Genomic DNA, 19,191 nt, shown 5'->3' on the forward strand with positions numbered 1-19,191 from the left:
CGCGGTCCTAAAACGGCAGTCTCCGGTACTGCAGAATCACGCCACTATAATGTCCGACATCTGAGCCAATGAGCGGTGTCAAGTGGTGGAAAAGTACCTGTCTGTTAACAAAATTAAGCCCACCCACTTTCATGACGTAAGGCAATCTGACTGAATGCTTGTCCTAAAACACTCTCTTGACTTGTCCTTTTTTTACTTTATTTGATCTTGACCATTTTAAATGTAGCCTCCCACAAAATTATCTAGGTCTAAAGATGTCCTTAACGTAAAAATTGTAAAAAGCTCTAAGGTGAAATATCCATATTATATTATAATAAATAAATAAATATATATTGTTTAGTTATATATTATAATATACTATGGATATTTCACCTTAGAGCTTTTTACAATAACCCAAAATATTTTGAAGCACTTCACATTTTAAATTAAAATTGAACATGCTTTACCATAGAGAAATTTAGTGGGACCTTCATGTCACAGGGCTCAGGATAATATCTCCCCAAATACAGTTTCACCCTTACAGGAACAGAGAGACATGGAAAAAGTATTAAGAATCACTAGTAAGAATGAAAGTTATGCTTATCTATAACAACAGCTGGTAAAATTACACCATTTGATGTAAAATACGCAATGTAGAGGAAAGGTGAGTCAATGTTTTATGTGTGTTATTGCAGAATCTTTCCAGACAGAGGAAATTAGCAAATATTATAGCAGTGCTTATTCATCATGTGATGTATTTCAGTTTCGTTCCTTACAAGTGATTTGAACAAAAGCCTTCACGCCCTTATTGTCTGGACACATGCCACCATCTCTCCAACTACAAATAAACAGGCCTCTTGTTTTTTTATGACTATTTGGAATTCATTAAATACCATACTGTTAAAAATAATAAATAAAATACTTAAAGTGTATAACAGCATACCTTAGCCTCTAAAATGTGGTTACATTCATTTATTTGGGATAATAGAGAATAAATTACAGGGGTGTTGGATGCATGGGGCTGGCAGGATGAAATAACAAAAATTCATTGTGTTTGCCATTTAACACTGTTTCCTTACTTACGCAATATGTTACAAAAATAACAGAATGTGGTAAGGTGGAATTTAAGTCCTGTGCTTACAGACAATGTTTGAAGTATATCTCAGGTTTATCTCTGGCACTTTGTAATTAATCCACCAAGTTTAAGAGCACAGACATCTCCAATAACGTCAAAGCATTTATATTTACTTTGCATATTTAGCTATGCTTAAATCCAGAGCGACTTCCAAATGAGAGAGCATTTAACATTTTGTTTAATATGTTTTGTAAATATTATTTTATATTTGTCTAATACCTTATTATGCCTCAACACTCCGTAGTAAACATCAGCATAATGTAGAACATCAAATTCTGCATTAACAGACTACAAGGAGGCATTAGATAAAAGATTTGTGTTTTGGAAAAATGCATACATAATGAATGAGTCTAATACTCTGGTGGAAAACAAACAGTGTAAATGTTGAGGCATAACTAAGAAAAGATTAAACATAAAATCTTCTGGATATTTAAGGATACATTGGAGATCATTGTAATGTAATATTTACTTTAAGTATTTGCTTTGGCTGTGATGTCATGTTTAATAATGGTAATAAATGTTATGCTAACTAGGGTATACAAAAACCATGCTTATGTCCAAGTAGAACATCCACTTATTTGGATCCCTCAAAAGTACCAGTTACTGCATCATGAGGAAGGGGGATGAGATCCCAAAGAGCAGTGAATGCTTAAAAATAAGACCCTCTGTGTATGAGGAGAATGGACTTGTGTTTCTGTGCTAATCGTAAAAAACACACTTTTCAAAGGACTAAGGAGGACCCACATAAAGAAACTTACAATAACACAAAGACAGAAGCAAGAATCTAAATATATAGTTTATATATAGTTTATATTTCTAAATTCTACATTACTGGTGCAACTTGTTGTTCACTAAAATTACCAAGTTGTCATTTTGCATAAAAGCTACTTTTATGTAATGGAATGGGAATTTTACATACAAAACCCCCTCATATTTCACCATAAAATAAAAAAGTGTAAAAAATTTTTTATAGTAATGTTAATTGATACACAGCATACGATCAGTACAACAAAGAATAAATTTGACCTTTAATATTACAAGGTTTTTCACAGTAACATTGCATGCATCTTTTGCATTTCTCAGACACTGAGAACTATGGGTTTAAATGTGCTCAACTGAAATGAAAATAAAGTCAGAAAGTGATCAATGTTCATGTAATTTTACTTTAATTTAAACATGAAATTAGATTTTTTGGGTAGTCTTCCTTTAAAATATAATGGGTGATTTTAAAACTGCAAATAGAAAACATTGATAATAAGGATATTATGTAAAAGGTAGAATTTTAAAGTGTTTCAATCAATCTAATCCATAGACATTTTACATTTTTCAACATAAAGATAAACTGGAGATAGAAATGTAATAGAATAGGCCAGTGGTTCTCAAACTTTTTCAACGTGCAGCCCCCCTTGTGTTCCTTTGCGGCCCCCAAAAGAAAATGTATGACAAATGTGTTCTAAAACATAACATTTAAATGAAACAAAACACATTAAATTATACAAAGTAGTGCTGTTGGTTAGTAGCCTTATTTTTTTTTTAGGTTTAATTTCACAAAATTCATAATAAATTAATGTATTTTATAAAATGTCATAAAACTGGGGCCCCCCTGGCACCGTCTTGCGGGCCCCCAGTTTGAGAACCACTGGAATAGGCTTTTCATTGCATTCATGTTTCTTAAAACTACAGCCACAAGAGGGCAACTTATGCAACTTTATTTTAAAAAGTTGCATCTGTACTTTATTATTCTTTAAAAACATTGTAACATTTATATATTAATATTATTATAGATCGAACCTTTTTTCAACTATTATAATTTCATAAATACATTATAAATAGAACATGTAAATAAGATAATTTCCACTTGTATATGTCTATCAAAATATTTGAGAATTAGTGAATTTACAGATGTAGGTGCATGGAGGAAGTCAAGCATTACATATTGACCACAGTCAAGCTGACAGCTGTAACCACGTTTGTAATTTAGGGCAGTACTACAGTCTCTGCTAAGTACAGTATATAACATATTAAATCTTATCACACGGTATGACATCCTTTTAAGCACACAACTGACATTTCCAAATAGTACATATTGGGTGTTAAAAGGTAAAACAGGAGGTTTGTGTGCATCAGGGAAGGATGTCATGAAAGATTATTATGGCCATAGACGGTAAAACCACTAACTGGCATTTCACCCACACGTTCCTGTCTAATGGCTTCATTCCACCCACACGGTGAAATGCTGAAGAGGAAAAATCTATGTGCTGAGTAACACATCATAAAGTTGTTTGCACCTGCAGGGCCTACGTTCAGATGAAAAACTGCAGCTGCATGGATGAGGGAGGCCGTGCGAAGCAAACAAGATATTGATCTTGAATTATATTTCAAGATATCATCATGTCTTTGACTTATTGCAGAAATGCAGTTCACGCCCACTGTTGTTAGCATTCAGACAGGTTGATAGCTTGCCAGATATACACTTCAAGTTTAATTCCTATTGCGCATTTAGTGTTTTCCATCGTTTCAAAGCAGCTTTATACAGTAAATAGAAATTAGTGAAGAAAGAGGGGAAAAAAAGAAAATACATAGAAAACGTCAAATATAGATGCATCTTATACGTAAATCTATAAATATTCTCTACAGGATTCTCTCTCAATTTGCACCCAGCTGGGAAAAGCTTGGTAACAAACAGGTATTCATACTAACCAATCACAAGAAAGATGATGACCTCATCTGTTGCTTAATTTCAAGGGACCAATGGAAAATTCTGAAATTTTTAAAAAACAAACTGAGAAAGGCAGGGAGAGATATGACTCTAATGACAAGAAAAGCATTACGGACACATTTTCCTTAAATTGTTTTTTAATATAAAAAAAATAATTTTGTGCCATTATTTCACTTAATAATTTCATCCCTGATGTAAACAAATGTTAATATTTGGCATCTCTGCAGTGACACAGTAAGTTTTGACCAATTACATTCAGATCCAGAACTATACATTTAATAAAATTAATAAAGTAGCTTTTTTAAAGAAACAAAGCAATGCAGCATTTCTGGTGAACATGTTTGTAATTTTAATCAATCAAACTGAGACTCTGCATCATAAAATAAGCACGAATACTCAGGTTTGTTGGGCCGGTCTCTGCTCCTCCTGTCCCCAGTGTGGTGTTAGGTTTTGTGTTGTTTTCCTTTTTTAGTCTGCAGAGCCAAATGAAAACAACACAAAATTCTTGCTTACACACATAATTGATATATTACATTTTATTCCACAAATATACAACACTTTATTTAAATTGACATTTATTTTAGAGCGTAAAGTGAACAGCTGTCTACGGGAAGCATTTTGTCTATGGGAAATCTTTTAGAATGTATTAATACTATATTTCTGTTAGTTAAATGATAACCAACAGATACATTGTAAAAAAAATACAGTAAAGAAAGAACGTTTGTTTATTAGCCAATGCCCACAGAAAATGTATTTTATATAATGAATTTCTGAGAATTACATTAAGGTTTTAACAGGATTTTTATAGTATAGAGCTAATTTTGAAAGCAGGTGAACAGGTAACACAGAATTTGAGGTAAAGGACTCACGGTTTTGGGTGGGGCTTTGCTTTCCTTTGATGCAACATGAACCTCTAAAACACAAAGCTGCTTCAGGCGACGTCTCTCAAGACAGCCAATCTGACCCTGCAGAGTCTCTATAAGACATGTGCATCACATACATACACAAATAAAAGCAATATTTAATATTATTTTTATATAATCTAAAAATGTTAAAGGCGGGGTGCATGATTTTTGAAAAACACTTTGGAAAAGGGAGTCGGGCCGAGTACCAAAACACAATTGTAGCCAATCAGCAGTACACTGTAAAACCTAAAAGTTAAAGGAACAGTATGTAAGAAATTTATATCAATTAATCATAAAATGGCTCTGATATGTCACTAGACATTAAGAAATCATTTTCATTTCAAATACTTATATCACTGACAACAGTGGTCCGGCCAGGATATTGTCATTTAAAAAGTGGAGTTGCAGCCCTCAACTGATGTTTATGTTGTCATGTTGTGTATTGGCCACCAATTGTCTGATTGCAGTACCGGTTTTAGCCACAAGTTTTGTGATTGTAGTACCAGTTTTGGCCACAATCCTACATACTGTTCCTTTAACTCAACTCAAACCATTTAAGTAAACCGGTTGCATTAGTTTTAAAACACATACATTTGAGTACTGTGAACTTAAACAAATTAAGTCATATGCAGTTAAATAAGTTCACACTACTTAAATATAAGTGCATAATTGCACATGACTCAAGTTCACAGTACTTAAATGTATGTGTTTAAAAACCTAAATGGCCTAATGCAACCGGTTTACTTAAATGGTTTGAGTTAAGTTAACTGTTAGGTTTTACAGTGTAAGGGGCATGTCTACTAACCGACATCGTTGCCTGGGTTGCGTATGTGTGGGGCGGGTCTATCAAAAGAAGGTCCAGATTTTATTGGGGTAGGGGTGTGTTTAAGTGATTTGAAATATCAACATTGGCTTTTAGAGATCATGCACCCCGCCTTTAATGTTTTTTTACGTGGAACCATTTAACTATGAATGGTTCTTCAACGGCACCGTGCATTTTTAAGAGTGTTTAAAATATTTAACGAAAAGTATATGAAATGAGAGAGACTGGCTGACATTATGTGTGTTCTGGTACCTAATAGAGCAGAATCAACACCGGACAGTAGGGGTGTGACAGAAGTATATGCACCCTTAGAAGAACCTGTAAACGCAAACAAGGAAAAACTTTACTTTAGACTTTGATACACTATATTAATAAATACCATTTGAAACCAAGTAATCAAGTAAAATAATAAGGCCAAGCATTATCATAGCCTTATCCTCTGTTTTCAAATAGAGAATTCCAATATCTTTATAAAATACAGAAGTGGAAAAAAAGACAATATAACAGACAGACCCAATAAACCCTTGAACTGAATTTGAACTGAGCTAAACTGATGCAGAAGCGTCAGACTCACGGTTGATGCTGCAGACAATAAAAGTCTCTCTAGGCTCAAGCAGTTCATTAGTCCATCTCTGTTTATTCTGGGGCAGGAAGAGAAATTTCATTGCTCCTTGATTATCACACAAATCTATGAGCTCTGAAACACACACACACACACACACACACATATCAGAATTACAATAAACTTTATTGTGCGCATACACAAAACATTTTGTAGACTGAAGCTTACAGTGCAAATATAACAAATTAAGAATGTACAATTAAAAATATATATAGAAATAAGTATCTATAGAAATAAACAGCGCGCACACACACACACACACACGCACACACACACAATCTTAAGGGATACAATTTCAGATAGGTGTCAAAGTGTTATAGTATCCATTCTCTATGCATCATTTTACTTCACAGCTTAACAGAGGACCGCAGACGCTTTATGGAGGAGAATAGTGTTAATGACAAGAGTAATGACTGCTCTAATAATGAAGATATTTAGCTTCCAGGTAACATCCCTAACATGCCACAGATGTAACAAGACACTGTTTAAGGAGTATGTGTAAAGAGATAGTGTGAAATATTAACACCAGAGCTCCTGCACCGAGGTTATGGCAGTTTGAAGAGGCACACTGATCTCAGCTAACCTCTTCTGACCTAAAGATGAGCCAGTCTGACCTACTCTCAGGTACAATTCACAGTGACATAAGTCACTTGATGTTAAACTATACTATGTAGTACAATTTCTAAACTAGGTGTTTGTAAGAGAAAAAGTAATTATTTGTAACAACCTAAATGTAGTTCCTCTGCTGACCATCAACTCATATTTAGCAGTCAATTCAACAAAATGATCTTCAATAGGAATTTCACAGTATAACTTCATTAATGTAATTTTGACGATTATCCATAACTTCTGCATATACTATGTGATGTGAAAGGGAGGTGTTAATACCTGACTCTACCAGTCCCAATTTGGTTCTTATATACTGCATGAAGTAACCCACTTGACAATCGATGTTGACAAGGAAATCTTCACTTTCTAAATATATAAACTTCATATCAGCGCATTGCCATAAAAGAAAAACAACAGAATATCTCAAATAGAGAAATGAAAATATGAAAAAACTAAAATGATATTTTAGGTTAAAATGTAGATTGCCTTTATTTTGTTGACATTTAAATAATCTTACTGGTATATGACAACAACAAGAAATGAATGCATCTTACCTCCATGTTCAATTTTAACAAACATTATTGCAGAAAGCTAAAGAAACTGAACACTGGCTGCTGGTTACTTTTTAAGATGCTGTCTGGTGTAACAACGCTCAGAAATTACTGTAACATAATCTTTAGAACAGTGATGTCACAATGACCCAGAACAAGAGAAGAAAAAGTAGCCTGTGATGAGGAGAAAAATATTCTTGACCTGAGAAAGATTAAACAATAACACATTTATATTGCAATGAGTTTTTTTTTATCGTTTTAAAATTCATTCAAAAAGTTACAAACTAAATATATTAACATGCATATATCCAACAAATAAATGTTGTCAAAGAATTACATGAAACCAACCATCCTTGTTAATCCATTTATTTATTAAACATCAGCATGCTCTTATACAAACAGAAAATATTGTATTGATTAACATTGATCCTTATGAACAGTCAATACCACGTAAGCCTATAAACTGAGCTGTTTTGCAGGCATTTCTTCACTGTTTGTCCTATCACAGGTGTCTGCCTCAGAGGTAGGAGTGGCCACAGGTGTAGCACTGACATCACAAGGGGGTGTAACCTCGCACACGTCACAGGAAGGCTCTGTGTAGTCTGGCTCAAAAGCTTCCTTTAGCTCTTTAGAGATGTAAACCCAGCTCTGAGTAAGTTAGAAAATATATCATTGATCACTTCAAAGCATTTAACAATTAAAAGCAACAGTGTCTTTGCAGAATAAAGCATTAAAGGGGCCATGGCACAAGACTTTTTTAAGATGTCAACTAAATCTTTGGTGTCTCCAGAGCACATATGTGAAGTTTTATCTCAAAATACCATATAAATAATTTATTATAGCATGTTAAAATTGCCACTTTGTAGGTGTGTGCCAACATATGCCGTTTTAGGTGTGTCCTTTAAAATGCAAATGAGCTGATGAAATTCATACACTGATCACAATGATGGTGGTTTGTTGCAATTAAAACTCAATTGTGCTGCACAAAGTGCTGTGGTTGGATAGTGCAGATTAAGGGGTGGTATTATTATAATAAAAGCTCCTTATGACAGTGGTTCTCAAACTTTTTGAGCGTGCGGCCCCCCTTTGTGTACGGCGCGTTCCTTCGCGGCCCCCCAAAGAAAATTTATGACAAGAAACTGTTCTAAAACTCAACTTTTAATTAAACAAAACATATTAAATGATACGAAATAGTGCTGTTTTTTTTTTTAGGTTTAATTGCACAGAATTCATGATAAATTAATTTATTTTATAAAATGTCATAAAACTGGGGCCCCCCTGGCACCATCTTGCGGCCCCCAGTTTGAGAACCACTGCCTTATACAGGGCTCCAGACTGCCACCAAATGCCACCAAACATTTGAGAGTGTGCCACTGAATTTTACATCCAGTTGCACATGTGCGACCAGTAAATTTGACCTTTTTTGTGATGCGACACTGAACTTGAAACAGCACATTGTACTTTCTGCATCTATCATCAAATTATTTATTAGTAATACAGTGGAAATTAGTAGAAATGTGAATGTTTGGTAAGCATATTGATTTACAGTGTGTGCCCCTAAATTTTCTGGTTGTGCCCCTAAAATTTTCAGTTGGAGGCCACAGTGCTCCTAGTGAAAAAAGTTAGTCTGGAGCCCTGTTATGACATCATAAGGAAAGCCAAATTTCAACAACCTATTTTTTCATGTGCTTGTAGAGAATGATTTACCAAAACTAAGTTACTGGGTTGATCTTTTTCACATTTTCTAGGTTGATAGAAGCACTGGGGACCCCAATCATAGCACTTAAACATGGAAAAAGTCAGATTTTCATGCCATGGCCCCTTTAATATGTATATAAAGAGTGAATACCTCAACGTTTCCATCATGTTTACGGAACAGATCCTGTAAGTTCTTGCTAGGGTCAGGCACTATTGGAAGTAAGATCTTTTTCCTATACATTGAAAAAAGTATTCATTAGATACATTATATATAATTTATCATGAACCATCTCGTTTCAAATCGGTGTGAATTTTTTCTATACAATAATATAAAAGAATATGCTGTCCATTCCTTTTTCATAAAATGCAAGTGAATGGGGACCGTAGGCGTTAAACTTTAATTATAAAAGTAGCATAATAAAAATATCAACAAAATAAAGACAACAAGTAATACAGACATGTTACACAGTCCGTGGGTAAGTAAATAATGACAGGATCTGAATTCTTGTGTGAACCATCCCTTTAATACATTTTAGGTTGAGATCTCTTACCTCTCACAATAGCACAATAACGACACCAGCAGTAATAGCAGCAAGACTGGCAAAATACCAAGCAGCCCTTGCCACCTGGTGATGTTTTCTTAATAACAGAGAATTATCAATAGAAAACAGTTAAGAGGATAAAAATAAAACCAAATCCACCATATCCCCACTACTGTATGTCATTGTACCTGCAGTGCCCCACTCCACTGTAGCACTCCAGTTACTCCAGAAATCTGAAGGCCCACAATTATCAGAAACGGTGCTCCTCACCCGAAAAACATTGTGTTTATTTGGTGAGATGTGCGATGGACTGTATGATGTTCCTGTCACATTAGTGTACTGTGAACACAAAAAAACATAGAAATGAGACTTGGCCAAGGATATACAACTGCATAACATTTCTCTTCAAAGTTTTTCTCTCACCTTTTCCTGGTTTGTGTTTGTCTGCTGGTGCACCATATAGACTGCACACTTGTTGCGAGTGCTGTTTTTCCATTGCAGAACAAGTGTGCTGTTTTGTTCAAACCAAACCACTGACAGGTTATATGGAGAGTTTAACTGCACTAGATAAACAGATGTACAAACACAACCGAGTTAACTACTGTTTAAAATCGAGTATTATTAAAAAAATATGCATATTGTAGTCATTTTTGATGTTACTGAACCATCGTGCATTGTTTGTAGGAATATCAGTCAGTCATCTTACCATATCTTTGTAGGGAATCAAAATCTTGTGAAACCGATTTGTTTCCTCCAATATATGTATTTGTATAAAATTTGGCAAATTTATCATGTTCCTTTTTTAAAGGGATTCTGCAGCCAATAGTGTAACTCTGTCCCAGTATGTATTCTGGGCAGTCTTTGTAAGAACTCTTATTTTTAAATCTGAAAATTAAACATTTTCATCAATATTTATCATGTCACAATACTTTAAAAAGGCCATGAGACATGTGCAATAAAAAAATCAACTATTAGCAGACTTACGCACTGCTGAAGGTATAATTCATCTCTGATGTCTTTGGATGCCATGTGCACTCCACATACTGAAGGTTGATGATCATACACTTCACACCTACACAGGCCAATATGTCTGTTATATCTTTCTATGGTAATACTTCGTCATAATAACCATAATACAGATAAAGTGATATGAACACAGTGGAAATCCCCATTTGAAACTATAGTGCTTAAATGTTTGAATTACTTTTAAAATTGTATCTTAGAAGACTTAAATGTAAAAATAAATTATACGAAATGGTATATTTTATTATATTTTAATGATGACTGTTTTTAATGTCTTTTGATGAATCGTAAAAGTTTACATACTTTTATAACACATTACTCTTTATTAATAAAACCATGTTGTGTGTAATGATATACTTACTCAGGGCAGCCGCTGACCAGCATCTTTCAGAGAACAAAAAGCACAAAAGCACCAAATATAGCCTTGATCTGTGTGTACAAGTCATGCTCTCCTCTAAGCGTCTGAGTAAAAATATGAATGTAGATCAACCCCACACAGGATGTTCACTACTGCGTGTTTCCTTGACAACGTCCGGTTCTTCGTGTATAACTTATCTAGCAATGTGACAGCCGCTAAATGTGTCACAACTAAAAACAAAAACAAACGATTAAAATACTTCATTTTTATTAAAAAATTAAACCATTATATTATTATTATACAATGTGTCAAAAAAAGAGGTCACCCTATACAGAACACAGCTGCATAACTACTATATACAAACCCTCATTACACCTCAACAAAATTTGGTTGGTAACTCTTAAGAGTGCACAACATGTTGTGTCAGTAATGAAGTTTAATCCACAGCCTGAGCTGACCACAGTTCAAAAGACAGTACTCAGACCAGTCCCATAGCCTTATCTAAAAAGTTCCCAAATTTCTGAGGTTCACCAGGCATGTAGGTTGTCAACGAAGCAAGATCCATATCTTTTAACGTCTGAGGCAGGGTGCTGTGATAAAGAGATAAAAAAACAAAAACAAAGATGATGCGTGTGGACAACAAACATCAGTAAGAATCCTGTGAATAATCTCCATCAAATTTAGGGATAGTGGGGAAACTAAAACTATAGAACTGTGATAATTTCAATTCGGTTAATTGCTAGTACTAGTTAAAGTACAGTGATTAAAAGCTCATAATTGAAAGCCTATAAAACAAACCTGCAGGTGCAGTAAATAAGGTGTGAATCGGATTGCAGTTGCTTTGCAAGCTCCAGTTGGTGATTGTCCATTAATTTGTCATTGACCACTACAATAAGAGGTTTATTAGCTCCAAGTGCTTCCAAACAGCTTCCAGCTCCTAATGTGGTAGAGGTGACAGTTAAGTAAGTTCTTAAACTAAAGGAGCATATGGTTTAAAATGATCACATATATACATATATGTAATTAGATCAGTTTTAACACATGCATTATTTAAATTAAGTTGCACATAGTAAAAATATAAAACTTGATATGTTAATCATTACATATCTTGGGTAATTATAAACAAAACTTTTTACAGTGGGTATTTTATTAGAAGGGGGTTTCCCAAATAAGAATTATTCAGGGCTCTCAATTCTCAAACATTCACCGTGAGACACATGCATGTCAGTCAGTTCACACGCTCACATGGCACCTTGTATTTCTCATGCTGAAAAGTAACAGATAAATTGTTCTGCTATATACAATTAATGGATGAGGCGCAGGCATACGCAGGACAGTTCTGTCTAGTTCAGCTGCTTTGAGGTTTTTCAGTGTGCTCAACTTTACGCAGCGCAGCAAGAACAAGCAGATGACATCAGAGTACTGCGAGAAATCTTGCGGAGGAGGCTGATTTAAAATTGCTCTCGCGTTACTCTGATGTCATCCACTTGTCGTTTCTTGCAGTGCCTCGCCTCATTAAGTCGTACACCCATTAATGCATCCTACCAGGCAAACAGAAATAAATGAGAAGTTGTTTCTGGTTAAATGATATTATCCCGCTGCAAGCACATGTCGTCATAACATGTATGTAGCCCGTCATGTGTGTGGTTCGTGATTTCAAAATATGTGTTCTGCGCATCTAGAGATCCTGTGTGCATCATGTGTCTTGTCAAAATAGGTGCCTGCTGCAGACGTGTCTAAGGGGTTTGTGAAGAAGAGACTCTCGCGTTTGCCAGATACTCACATAATCTCAATCAAAGTTTACTGTTAAGGGAGTGTCTTGCGTGTCTTTTGTGAACATCAGCGTCTCTTTTATCATAAACGGTTCCGGCGCATGTGCAGCAGGCACATGGGGGCATAATGTAAGAGTATACCCACTTCTCCATGTACCACTACACACCACTGGGGTTGGGGACGTGTTAAGCAGGACAATTGTTAATGGTATGTGTTACTGCTATGTGTTTGTTGTATAATGTGTGATGTTGTACATAACAGCTATCCTTGTGTTTAAGAATCCCTTGAAAAAGAGATGGATCATATCAAGGGGCTATCCTTGAATAAATAATAGGTCAAACACACTTAATTTAATCGTGTTTTACCCACCAGCATGACTGATGACAAGGTCTGCGCGTCTCATGTCCTCAGCGATTGAGTCTTTAAAACGAAACACCTGAAGTCTCAGACCCGGACAGATCTCTGGATCAGGCACGACCGATCCTCTGCCAACCTGAAGCACCATGTCTGTGTAGCCACGATCAATTAATGCCTTCACATGGACATGTGTATAAAATAAGTTAAGCCATGGTGATAAATGCGTTTCACGTTGTATTATTAAATATGCATGTACTGTAAAGTCATGAAATACATCATTACCTGCACGCATTCATTTGAAGTCACAGTGACAATTAAATCATCAAAACATGTTGTCCCGACAGTAACAAATACAGTTTTCATCGCATTAGTGTTAATGAATTTATATAGTTATGTGATGTGTTGCTACTGAAACAAAAGGGAAAACAGAAACAGTTAGAACCGCGTAAACATGACGGTGTCTGTAACGTCTCCCCTACAAAATAAAAGTCATGCTTTATAACATCAACGGCTACTTCACTGCTTCTTTTAAATAGTTGCCTTTCACATGGCAAAGGTAAAATTAGTCTTTACTAAATGAGTCTTTAAAAGAGGTATATATATATAAAATGAAATCAAACAAAAATACAATAAAGTCTTGTACTAAATATAGACAGCACACATTAAAATCTTGTAAGTAAAAATAAAAATTTCTGTTAGCCTTATACCAAAAATAAATATTTTAATATATTTGTAAAATAAGCATCATAACAAAGGACACAAACCCTTTGCATGGGACTACGAGCATGTTATTATAAGCCAGGCCTAAAATGCAGTTTCATGCAATATGTAATGTAATTTTTTGCAAATCAATTAAGGGGTCAATGGTCTGAAAAAATGGAAGACCTCTGCTTTAAAGTGTTCTTTAAAAATAAACTAGTGTGAAATATTTTTAGTATATATTATCTACTTTATAGTTATTTTTAGTTCTGTGAATAACTATGAATTCTATGCCATATCAATGTTGGAGTCACATGCCTTTGACTCAGAAGTGGCTGCTGTCAATCCACTTTTCCACACATATCTGAACGATTAAATGCTCCAGATGTTTATCATTCCTGCAGCTCTTTTTCCATCTTAACACATAACTTTACTCATTTTCTTAAACGCTCAACCCGAACAGAGAGCAAAAAAGTCTTAATTTCAAACTTCTTTAATATTGCACTAAAAGGCTGTTTTTGTAATTAAATACACTCAACTAAATATCTTGTAGAGTAAGAATTTTAAGTATCGAATACGAGTACATATTTGATCAATTTCATTATTCATACCCTAATAATGTGTAGAAATTAATTAAAGTCAATTAAATTCAAAAGTGAGTTTTTCCCATCTACTATGGGGCATGCAAACACAATATCCCTCTATAAGCTCAGCTGTTACTCATGATAAGACTCACATTTTAGATACTTTGTCATACCTATAATGAGATTTTTATAACCAATAATGGCTGACTTCCAGGCATCTTAAATATCATTATCAAAAGCCTATTGTGATTTATTTCATGTCATGATTTATATTTTGTTGTTTTGTTTTAGAGACGTCTAAACCATCTTTATTGGACAACCCCATCTTTAGTGCATTTGTATAATTTTATGTGATTAGGTAATAGGCATATTCTTATAATGATGAAGGGGGCTGGTATAAATAAGGGCAGCCAACCACTTCAATTTGGCAAAATACTATAAATCTCCTATTGTGATCCCAGATGCTTCTTTGGTCTGAGCAGTGGTCAGAACCATAAATCAACATGTTTCTGGCAAGCCAACAAAACAAGCTGAAGGGGAATAAGTTACGACATCATGAAAAGTAAGGAAGGACTGACAACAGGTTTCAGACTGTATTCATTTAAGGCATCTTCAATGCTGTACATCAGAAACAAAGCATACTGTAGTCACAAAAAGCCAAAACAGCCAACAGAATATAAAAACGCAACATTTTTCTATCTTGGTAATTAAAGACTTTAATAAATAGAGTATTAGGAGAGAAAGCATACATACCAGTAGTTAAAAAAACCCAGAGAAAACAAAAGAAACGTTATATATTGAGGTCTCAAACCTGCATAATGGCTGTTAAACCTTTATAATAAGATATCAAACTTAATATGTTAAAAGAAAAACAGGAAAATTTACAACAGAGCTTCCTCATGGGTATGGCAGCCCTGAGCTGACCTGCTCGTCATATCCCTTTCCCTATATAAGAAAAATAGCTATTAATAGCCCTGTCACAGATATCCCCATTCCCAAAAGTTTTCTGTGCTCCAATTTGCAGACTTGACTTGTTTCCCAAAGATAACTTGAAGATATTGTATATGTGCTCTACAATCCAGACCCAGTGGATTTCACAAGACCCTGCGTTGATTTACTTCTGGGCAGCAAAGCCATGCCTTGCAAGTCTTTAAGTATCAGAGTTCAAGGGGCTCAGTGGCACAGGTGTGGCTCATAGGGTCCTAAGATCATCAAAGCAGTGACCGGTTTAAGAGTTTTCAATGGATATTGTGCCTATAAACAAAGAAATGCAAACTGTAACACAACAATGTACAGTACTGCAAAGAAAAAAACATATACACATCTACTGTCCTAAAGAGAGATGCAAAAAAATGTTTACATAAAGACATCAATGAAATGACGCAGCTGGGTATTCACACAATTCTCTGGGTTTCCTGTTTTGCAACATCACTTTCCATTCAGGATGTTAGGTTTTCCTTTTGCTTTACAAGGATTCTCCATGTTGTCATGTGGCTGACTGCTAGCCCAGACAGCTCGGTCTTTTTATGCTTCATCTCACTGCTATTGGGATTAGGAGTTTTATTCTTCACGCCACATTCTTGATGTGATCCAATGATAACAGAGCTGAGTCAGCCTAGAGCTGCTTACCTCTCCATTCTCTATTGAAACGACACTCTTGCACCACAAAGGACGCGGGATAAACAGTACAAGAAGTATAATAACCGAGCTAAACATCAAAAATGAAATGATAATTTAAACGGATATGAAGGCATGAATAAATATTTACATTGGGAAATATAGCATAACGCTCTAAAGGAGATGTGTATATACTTAGCCAAAATGTTTGTACAGTCTCATACCTGGAGTAAACGTAAAGCCAGGAAGCTCACTGCACAACACAGGCGGTGCAGCATTGCTCCTGCTTCTCGGGCAAAGTGGTGTAGTTCATCTGCCTCACGATCTCGGCGAACAGCTCATCCACCATGCTCTTGCTTTTGGCCGAGGTCTCTATGAAGGGGCAACCCCATTCTTGTGCAAGGGCACGGCCATCGGAGCCAGCAACCTCCCGCTCGGACTCCAGGTCCACCTTATTCCCAACCAAGATCAGAGGCACCTTCTCAAAGCGTTTCACGCGAACGATCTGGTCCCGCATTGGTCTGATGTCCTGTGAAGTATTGAGATTTGGGCGTGTTTATGGGAATGATTCATCAAATAACTATATAAGAGGTTGTCAACCTGTTGCCTATTTAGCATCAACTACCTTTACATGACACAATTTATGATTTGACATGTTAGTGAATTACAAGTCACCAAGCAGGGGTGGTTTTCTGACCTCAATAGTGTTAATATAATAGTAATAATAATCTCTTAATCTACACCTAAAATACCATTTTGGTTGGTCGGTATCACCATATGAGGTGTATCACTCACCTGAAATGACTGCTGGTTGACAAGGCTGTATACTAAAATGAAGCCTTGCCCATTTTTAATATACAGATCTCGCATGGACGCAAACTGCTCGGTGCCAGCAGTGTCCAGAATCTCCAGCACCGAGGGAGACGAATCCACCTCGATTTCCTTCCTATAGAAGTCCTCGATGGTCGGGTCATATTTCTCTATGAATGTCCCGGTCACAAACTGGACCGTAAGTGCGGACTTACCCACGCCGCCGCTGCCCAACACAACAACCTTATACTCCTTCATTTGGTCTGATCCGAGCTTAAGCTACAGGCAACTTTATCTGCTCAACACCGGCCATAAAAACATAAAATGAAGCTGTCTCTCGAGGGGTTTATGATCAAAGCAACACCCGAACCGCACTTTTATCGGGTTTTACCAAATCAAAGTCACAGATTTAACACAAGAGAGCGTTTCCTATGGGTGAATGTTGTGCTCTGACTAGCTAAATCCACAACGTCCCACCATATGCACACAATCTCCATAGGGATCGGTTTAGACAAGTGTTAGGAGGACACAAAGGCGACACATTTCATCAGTATTATGTGAAGTCGTGTCCATGTTAGCGTCTGTGTGAATGGAGCGCTACATGACTAGCGTTAGCTGCCTGCGCGCGACACTCGCACAGCCCTTGCTGCTGTTATAAAGCGTCGGATCGATCGTTAAATATAAACAACGGATTTAGGATTCGGCCTCTGGAATCGTCAACTTATACACGCCGTCTTGGTTTCCTACATTCCTTTTACTCTCGTGACTCTCTCTCCCGGCGCGCCTCTGCATATCGACACCAGACACAAGCAGCGGCGGCCCCGCAACGGAGCTCCTCTCGCGCACACACCTTACACTGACCAATAAACATCCGCCGGAAATTGCGTCACTGTCACAATAATAGCAGCAATTAAATATAGACGACAGCGTTTTGAAAGTACTTTATATATGTTGCATTTGTTAAAGTGAACACATATGCCCGTGGCATTTGAATGGCTATTCATTTTCTAGTTATAAGTAACTTGAATTCAGCTTGGTATTTTTGAATGGACCTTCCGCGAGACTGTGTTCTGATTGGTCCGCGCTGTGACTGGGCGGACTAGTTTGAAAGGTTACTGGCTTTATCGAGGTCAAGAGACAAAAATATTGTTGAAATACGTTGTAGCACCCCAACATAGAAGACAACAATGTAACGTATAAAATATGGTATTTAAACATTTAATTGTCACATTCATATTATTATTAACAGTGCCTTTCTATACCCTTTAACTGTCACTTTTTGCATTTCATATTTAAAACAATAATTTCTTAGTATAAACCTAAAAGCTCTAAGTATGTAGTTTTCACACTATTTTAAAAAAGAATGACGTAGTAAGAGTAATTCGTCACGGGCCAGCAGGTGGGCCCAATATGTTATTACATATTTATTTGTAAATATCCTATGAATCTGAAATAATCTTGACAAACCATATATGATTGGAAAGCTCTAAGAATATAGTTTTCATATTTCAAGGCCATCTGATGATAGAGATTGTATAGTGACAGTCATTTTGTGAAATGTCACTGACTCCGTAGGAATTTATATGAATGATTATATTTATAACACTAATATCATATAAACTTGAAAAAATCTTGACAAACTACATATTGTTGGAAAGAATGTAGTTTTCATCTTTCAAGGCCATCTGATGATAGAAACTGTATAGTGACAGTCATTTTGTTAAATGTCACTGACCCCGTAGAAACAGCCTACAGATGAATGATTATTTATTCATAATTCTAATATCCTTCAAATGAATCTATGAATCTTCAAAAATCTTGACAACCTGTATATCATTGGAAAGCTCTAAGAATGTAGTGTTCATTTCTCATTTACAAATATTTTTATTGCATGAATAATAATGCAGTTACAGTAATTTATTAATCTGTGACAAGACTATGCAGCTAACCATGGACACCTAGTGGCCTTTGTTGGGAAAACCACTAAAAGTCTGACAGAAACCTATTTTTGTGATTTTATCTTAAAATTTGGTTCAGAACTATTTGAGACATGTGGCTTTATTTTGTTAGCATTTTGAGTGTAAACCGTTTTCATTTTTATAAAATATAAAATACACACTTTATTGCATAATTTTTTAAATAATTTTAAACAGCTATAACTATTTTTTTATTTAATATTCACAACTCCAAACACTTCAGTGAAAAACATTTTAGTGTCTTCTTTATAGAGAGATTTAGAAAGTCTTTTTTACCTACTTATATTAGACTGTACAATCAACGTTATATAAGATGAGGAACCCTATTGAATCATGTAGATGTCCAAATAATAATAATAATTAGCAAAATAATACTGCACAAAAATTGGATGGTGCGTTATGGATGCTATT

General features: G+C 35.6%; 3 protein-coding genes across 5 annotated transcripts; all 3 read right to left on the bottom strand.

Moving 5' to 3' along the window:
- Positions 1–4,158: 4,158 nt before the first annotated feature.
- il2rgb (interleukin 2 receptor, gamma b) lies at positions 4,159–11,103 on the bottom strand. Of its 3 annotated transcripts, none has more exons than XM_055178435.2 (13): positions 10,968–11,103; positions 10,568–10,655; positions 10,290–10,468; positions 10,007–10,146; positions 9,772–9,922; positions 9,593–9,680; positions 9,193–9,274; positions 7,347–7,991; positions 7,072–7,158; positions 6,136–6,258; positions 5,814–5,879; positions 4,703–4,809; positions 4,159–4,306 (listed from the first exon to the last, which is right to left on the bottom strand). In XM_055178435.2, exons 1-8 carry the CDS (start codon positions 11,050–11,052, stop codon positions 7,800–7,802), a joined length of 1,005 nt encoding a protein of 334 aa, XP_055034410.2. In that variant the 5' UTR covers positions 11,053–11,103; the 3' UTR covers positions 4,159–4,306; positions 4,703–4,809; positions 5,814–5,879; positions 6,136–6,258; positions 7,072–7,158; positions 7,347–7,799. The 3 variants fall into 3 exon arrangements, with proteins under 3 accessions (XP_055034410.2, XP_055034412.2, XP_073710296.1); XM_055178437.2 differs by having other exon boundaries at positions 7,072–7,171; XM_073854195.1 differs by lacking the exon at positions 7,072–7,158.
- A 111-nt stretch (positions 11,104–11,214) lies between these two features.
- Positions 11,215–13,580, bottom strand: LOC129422474 (UDP-N-acetylglucosamine transferase subunit ALG13). The gene is made up of 4 exons (XM_055178440.2): positions 13,377–13,580; positions 13,107–13,269; positions 11,763–11,901; positions 11,215–11,554 (listed from the first exon to the last, which is right to left on the bottom strand). The coding sequence occupies exons 1-4, from the start codon at positions 13,455–13,457 to the stop codon at positions 11,443–11,445; spliced, it is 495 nt and encodes a 164-aa protein (XP_055034415.2). The 5' UTR covers positions 13,458–13,580; the 3' UTR covers positions 11,215–11,442.
- Positions 13,581–14,961: 1,381 nt separating this feature from the next.
- On the bottom strand, positions 14,962–17,682 carry rap2c (RAP2C, member of RAS oncogene family). Its single transcript, XM_055178439.2, has 3 exons — positions 16,790–17,682; positions 16,219–16,523; positions 14,962–15,631 (listed from the first exon to the last, which is right to left on the bottom strand). Exons 1-2 carry the CDS (start codon positions 17,060–17,062, stop codon positions 16,245–16,247), a joined length of 552 nt encoding a protein of 183 aa, XP_055034414.1. The 5' UTR covers positions 17,063–17,682; the 3' UTR covers positions 14,962–15,631; positions 16,219–16,244.
- Between the last annotated feature and the right edge of the window lie 1,509 nt (positions 17,683–19,191).

The sequence above is a fragment of the Misgurnus anguillicaudatus genome, chromosome 16, assembly GCF_027580225.2.
Source record: "Misgurnus anguillicaudatus chromosome 16, ASM2758022v2, whole genome shotgun sequence".
Lineage (NCBI taxonomy): Eukaryota > Metazoa > Chordata > Actinopteri > Cypriniformes > Cobitidae > Misgurnus > Misgurnus anguillicaudatus.

What these genes read in the sequence shown, in the direction of transcription:
- il2rgb (XM_073854195.1), bottom strand. Translation starts at nt 11,052, where the DNA reads ATGACTTGTACACACAGATCAAGGCTATATTTGGTGCTTTTGTGCTTT. An exon ending in TGATTCCCTACAAAGATATG is followed by an intron (nt 10,147 to 10,289) that starts GTAAGATGACTG and finishes CTGTTTATCTAG; the next exon opens with TGCAGTTAAACTCTCCATAT. An exon ending in CAAACACAAACCAGGAAAAG is followed by an intron (nt 9,923 to 10,006) that starts GTGAGAGAAAAA and finishes TTGTGTTCACAG; the next exon opens with TACACTAATGTGACAGGAAC.
- LOC129422474 (XM_055178440.2), bottom strand. Translation starts at nt 13,457, where the DNA reads ATGAAAACTGTATTTGTTACTGTCGGGACAACATGTTTTGATGATTTA. An exon ending in CTTCAAATGAATGCGTGCAG is followed by an intron (nt 13,270 to 13,376) that starts GTAATGATGTAT and finishes GTCCATGTGAAG; the next exon opens with GCATTAATTGATCGTGGCTA. An exon ending in CCTTGTCATCAGTCATGCTG is followed by an intron (nt 11,902 to 13,106) that starts GTGGGTAAAACA and finishes CTACCACATTAG; the next exon opens with GAGCTGGAAGCTGTTTGGAA.
- rap2c (XM_055178439.2), bottom strand. Translation starts at nt 17,062, where the DNA reads ATGAAGGAGTATAAGGTTGTTGTGTTGGGCAGCGGCGGCGTGGGTAAG. An exon ending in TCAACCAGCAGTCATTTCAG is followed by an intron (nt 16,524 to 16,789) that starts GTGAGTGATACA and finishes AATACTTCACAG; the next exon opens with GACATCAGACCAATGCGGGA.